Source organism: Myotis daubentonii, chromosome 8 (genome assembly GCF_963259705.1).
Source record: "Myotis daubentonii chromosome 8, mMyoDau2.1, whole genome shotgun sequence".
Lineage (NCBI taxonomy): Eukaryota > Metazoa > Chordata > Mammalia > Chiroptera > Vespertilionidae > Myotis > Myotis daubentonii.
The window spans coordinates 35,928,085-35,934,084 of record NC_081847.1 but is presented as its reverse complement, the minus strand read 5'-3'; the positions used below and the strand labels follow the sequence as shown (position 1 = coordinate 35,934,084).

Here is a 6,000-nt window from a genome sequence, read left to right as displayed (position 1 = left end):
CAGTTCTAGGCACTACATAAATATCAGTGAATAAAACAGACAAAAGACCTTGTGCTTGTGGACCTTTTATTTTTTAATGAGGGAAACAGACAATAAAGAAATGTCTAATATAATGTCAAGGATGATGAATACTAGAGTATGATGGTGGTGGGGTGGGAGCTATTTTAGACAGACTGTCCAGAGAAGGCCGCTCAGAGGGAATGACTTTTGGACAAAAGTGAATGGAGTGTGAGCCTGCCATGTGAAAATCTAAGGGGAAAGACATTCTAGACAGAAGGAGCAGCAAGTGCAAAGGCCCTAAGGCAGGAACTAGCTTATATGATGGAGGGGCAACAAGAGGGCAGGTGTGGCTGGAGTGAAAGAAGAAAAGATGGTAGGAGACCAGGGCTGTGCCATGTAGAACCTTGAGATCTACAAGGAAAACTTTATATTTCATTCTGGAAGAGATCAAAAGCCACTAGAGGGTTTTAAACAGGAAAGTGACATAATCTGATTCAGTCTCTAGAAAGATCCCTCAGACTGCTGTCAAGAAAATGGATTATGGCAGGGTGGGGGAAAATAGGGACACCAAAGAGAGACTGATGCAGTCACTCATGCAGAAGAGGCTGGCAGCCTGGACAGGACAGTGGTGACCGAGGAGATGAACAGGGGTTGGAACCTCAAAGAAGTGGTTCCAAATAAAACCCTGGCTTATCCGAGCAGGTGAGAGCTTTAGAAATCCTAAGACCAGGCAGGAACTTTGGAGTCCTAGGTCTGAAGCCCAGATTTACACATTCTAGCTTTGGGTCCTTAGGCAGGTTGCTCCACCTCTCTGAGCCTTGGTTTCCCCGTCTGTAAACAGAATGATGGCAGCTTGTTTCCAGGGGTGTCTTGAGGACTCAGTGACAAGTAAATAAAGCACAGTGCACAGGGCTTAGCACGTACTAGACAGTAAAGTTAGCAACAACTCAAATCCCCACATTTATTGCTAGAGAAACAGAGGCCAGCTAGCTTAGAGGCAGACAGAGGAAGGGGAAGGGAGAAAAGGAAGCAGGACTTGCAGGAGTTTCTCAAGTCATATACCCACAGAGTCCAGACAGTAAGATGGATGAGTAAAGTGGTCTAGGAGCATGAAAAATCATGTGGTTCTCTGTAGTCATCTTGTTTCCCCACTTTTGAGAGACATGGGAAATTAGAAATATTTCTCTACTTTTAGATAAATCAACGTAAGTACAGTAAGTAGCAATCAATATTCAGCTGCAATGTCAGGGAGACAACAGTGAAGAATGGTAACTATGGCCGTATGGAATGCATGTGCCCACGGAAAGGGACTGGCTAGCAGCTTCATCTGACTGCTCCCCACTGTGAGATATCCCAATTTTAATTTTAGAAGACAGAAATCCAGATTTTTCGGTGAAATCTCCCAATTTTATTTATTTTTTAAATATATTTTTATTGATTTCAGAGAGGAAGAGGAATAGAGAGATAGAAACATCAATGATGAGAATCATTGATTGGCTGCCTCCTGCACACCCCCACTGGGGATCAAGCCCGCAACCCAGGCATGTGTCCTGACTGGGAATGGAACTGTGACCTCCTGATTCATAGGTCGAAGCTCAACCATTGAACAACACTGGCTGGGCAAATCTTCCAATTTTAATTGAATTTTCTAAGTGCTTCTGGATATGGGAACACAGTATATTGATCTTGCTACTATTTCACCCTCTCCTTATACCATTTATTTCTTTTTTTTGCCTTATTGCTTTGGTTAGGCCTCCAATATAATGGTGATGTAATAATAGAAGGCATCCTTGTCTTGTTCCTAACACAGAGGAAACGCATCTCACTTTTTAGCATTCCAGGTTTTAAATTTCGTATCTATATATTTTAAAGAGGATATTTTTCCATTGACTTTTAGAGAGCAGAAGGGAAGGAAAGATAGAGAAACATCGAGTCACATTGATTGGTTGCCTCCCGCATGCGCCTCAACCAGGGTTGGGGATTGAGCCTGCAACCAAGGTACGTGCCCTTCACTGGAATCAAACCCAGGACCCTTCAGTCTGCAGGCCGATGCTCTATCCACTGAGCCAAACCAGCTAGGGCTAAATTTCATTATTTTTAAATATTGGCTTACTTTTTCAAGCTAAACCAAGTTTCTCTGTAGGCTGGAATCAAGCTATGGGCTGCCAATTTGTGATATTTACTTTACCTGAATTCTCTGTCTGAATTGTGACAACTTCCTTGGGTACTTAGTCTCCCCATTTGACATATGAAGACAGGGAAGTTCGGAGAGGTGAAATTACTTGCCACAGTCATACAGCTGGGAAGGGGCAGGGACAGGATTCAAACCCAACTCTTCCTGATGCCAAAATCGGTGGGACCGTGGATGCCCAGGACAGCCATTTTACACTGTATTCTGTCCAGTATCTTGGGGCTCTATAAGGAGTCCTGGTGTCCTGAGTGACCCTTGACTAAGGGCCTTCCTCTTGGGCCGTAGTATCTCCATCTGCCAACCTAGGAGGGGTTCAGCTATGGGAACCCCAATATTGACCCAGCTTCCTCCCCTGTAGTCCAACTCTGCAGCTATTAAATATTAGACCTGATCTTGATATGTTCTGTGACTTGGCTCTGCCACTTACTGCTATTTGACTTGGGGTTATTTAACCTCAATGTGCCTGTTGCCTCATCTCAGCTGTAAAATGGGATTAAACACAGCACCTACCTAGAAGAGCTCAGGACATGCCAAGCACAGTATAAGTGCCTACCCAGGAAACATTAATCCTCTGGTAAATGTGCATGCATGTGTGCACTGACAGGAAGAGGCAGAAATGTAACTTAAATAGTTGTATTAGGATAAAAATATGGCTTTTAACATTTCCTTAATGTCACAATTAATAATGTTTAATGCCTCCCATGACTTGTCTATTATATAGAGAATAAAGTCCAAATTCCTTAACCCCATATCCAAGGGTCTCTGATTCAATATTAATCCATATTTCAATAGAGCAAAGTGGCTAACAGCACAAGGAGACAGGCCTTCTCAGCCTGAATACCTGCTCTGTGACTTACTAGCTCTATGAGCTTGGGCAAGGAAGTTTGCCTCTCTGTGCCTCTGCTTCCTCATCTATAAAATAAGGAAAGTAACAATTTTCACCTAATTGGGCTGAGTGATATGAAATAAAAGGCTGAGCAGTGTGTCCATAATATGTTCATGTAGAGGCTTGAACATAGCGATTATCATGCTCTACCCACTGCCTCTAAATCTCTGGTCACCCTGGACCATTCACTGGCACCAGAATGCAACAGGCCTTGCACTGTCATACCTGGAAGTCTTTACTTATACCTTGCTTTCCCCTAATTATCCAACAGTCTGATCGCCTTGGTTGGTGTTGCTCTATGGTTAGAGCATCAGCCCATGCACCAAAAGGTCTTGGGTTTGAGTCAAGGACATGTATGTGGGTTGCAGGTTCGATCCCCACCCTGGTCAGGTGCGCAAGTGGGAGGCAACCAATTGGTGTTATTCTCTCTCTTTCTGCCCCCCCCCCCCCCCCGTCCACTCTCTCTAAAAACCAATGGAGAAAATATCCTCACGCAAAGATTAACAAAAGAAACAACAACACACACAAACACACACAAACACACATAAACCTACTCTGTATCAAGGCCCAGCTCAAATGTCATGTCCTTCAAAGAGACTTCCCATCTCCACCAGCCCTTCTCTTGGCTTTCATGAGGGCTGGGTACACTTAAAGCTCTCACCCCCTCAGCGGACTCATCTGTCCCTCCCATTGCTTCCTACCCTTCCTGAGGGTGTGAGGAAGCCAGGCTTGCTCTGAGCTCCAGTTCTGGGCCCCAGCACAAATGTCTGAGGGATGTGCTAGCCTTCAAGGAAACTCGGTTATCAAACTGAGTCCAACAGTTCTGCCACGTCCTGCCCTGTCCCCTCCTGAGCCTCAGTTTCGTCTGTAACTGAGGCAATGTGGCCCGGCAGGGTGGTAGTGAAAATAAACTAGGAAACTCAGCCAAGGCCCCTTTTCTCTCTCCCAGCCTCCCAACGAGCCTGGTTTTTTTACTTACCCCTGGACTAGCTGGTGATGGGGAAGGGGATGCTGGATGCAGGGGCATCTATGGCCATCCAGAGACCTGCTCAAGGTGGACCACTGGCTCTAGTCAGAGTTTCTGATTCCAAAGGGTTTGGGGGCAAGGCCCAGGAGCCTGCATTTTCAAAAGAGAGTAGAAACTCTTCCTTCTGGGTGTTTCCAAGGGCTATGTTCTGAAACAGCCATTCTGGGGGCACAAAACTTCTCCAAGGCTAATGGGGCAGACAGTCCTATGAGGGACCAAGACCCCCTCAGCCCCCAAACACTTTGGAGGGGAGAATGTTGCCACATAGAGACTAAGAAGGAAACTGCCAAAGCTAGGGTCCAAGCCATGTGGACACACATGTTGACAGAAACATTTACTGAGCACTTTCCAAGTGCCGGGCACTATGTGAACCCTTTGCACATTTCATCATACCAGATCCCCATGGCAGCCCTAGAGGTAGTGCTGTCATTACCCACATTGTACAGATGAGGAACACAGGGCTCAGAGAGGTGAAGTGACTTACCCAAGGTCACACAGCAGTGAGTAGCAGCACTTGAATTTGAAGCCAGATCTGGCTGATAGCTGCACTCTAACCACAGCACTCAAGTGCCTCCTAAGTGCCTACATCAGAGTCATCTGAAGATGCTGTGAGGAACCATATGAAAAAGGTATAGCAGAAAAGGGCTCTGACCATGTCAGGCTGCTCAAAGAGCAACCTGACTGCAGGCCAGCCCTAAGGCAGCCCAGAGCGGGGTGGGCAGGGCCACCCTGTCTTTTCTGTTTAGGCACCCCAACTACAAGCCTGCACCAGCCAAACCCTGGGCCACTCAGATTCAGCCATCTCTCTTGCTATCACTCCTGCCTGGAAGCCATAAGCAGCCCTGCCCCAGGTTCCAGAACGCTACAGGGCTTTCCAGAAGGATAGGGAGACACGGCAGGGCAGTCACAGGCCATCTCTGCTGACAGCTCGCTTCCACTGGGAAGGATCTTATCTGTCTCCAGAGGCTGTGGACCCAAAGATGAGCATCAGGCTGGGCTATGGGAGCAAACACCATGGGTCCATCACTCAGAGGCCTGGATGTAGACAGGCACAGCAAGCATGGCACACGGGCCATCAGCCCCTGCCTGTAGCTCTGCCAGTGCCAGGTTGGGGCCCAGGCCCTCGGCATGCCCAGGCACTACCAGCTCAGGTTCACTGCCCACCGTGCCACCTACTACGATGGACAGCACGGCATCCGGCTCTGAGAAGGGTGGCTTGCCTGGGGCAGCCTCGGGCACCTGCCCAGTCCCTGGGTCCTTCAACTCCTCCAGCCCCAGTGGGTCAGGCAGGGGGGTCACCACCTTGTGTCCACCACTGCTGCCACTGCGGGGGGCTGCCCTCCTCCGGGGGGGCCGCCGGGCTTGCAGGTCCTTATCCTTTTGGGGTCCGAGGCGGCAACGGTGATCCTTGAGGTATTTGTGGCGGGAAAAGCCCTTGGCGCAGCCAGCACAGCGGAACTTGTAGTTGCCTGTGTGGGCGCGCTGGTGCTCAGCGAGATGGGCGCGGCGGCTGAAGGACTTGCTGCACAGGGCACACTTGTGGAGCTTCATGCCTGGTGGGGAGGGGAAGTCAGTGAGAGGCACCCAGACCCTTTACCCTGCAACAGTGCCCCTGAACTTGGAAGAAAACCCAGTCTCTCGGCTTGTCTAAAAGCATCTGTGTGATCTGGGCTCTCCTACCACCAGTCTCATCTCTCACCTTCTCCCAGCCACTGTGCCGACCACACTTGCTCTCCTCAACGGCATCAAGCCGGTTCCTGCTTCTGGGCCTCTGCACTTGCTGTTCCCTCTGCCCGGAGCAATGCGTCCAGCCCCCGAATTTTCCAAGGTCCATCATCTATCTCCTCTCTGCTGTGCTTGCCTCACGCGGCCCCCTAAGACCATTTCCTACAGGGC

General features: G+C 48.8%; 1 protein-coding gene across 4 annotated transcripts in view; it reads right to left on the bottom strand.

Moving 5' to 3' along the window:
- Positions 1-1,651: 1,651 nt before the first annotated feature.
- Positions 1,652-6,000, bottom strand: part of ZNF341 (zinc finger protein 341) — a 50,829-nt gene continuing 46,480 nt past the window's right edge. For 3 of the 4 annotated variants that reach the window (XM_059705899.1, XM_059705897.1, XM_059705900.1), the window contains one exon: positions 1,652-5,657. In XM_059705899.1, coding sequence (XP_059561882.1) covers positions 5,128-5,657 — 530 coding nt within the window. In that variant the 3' untranslated portion in view covers positions 1,652-5,127. The remainder of the gene's footprint in view (positions 5,658-6,000) is intronic. The other variant, XM_059705898.1, reaches the window with a different exon arrangement.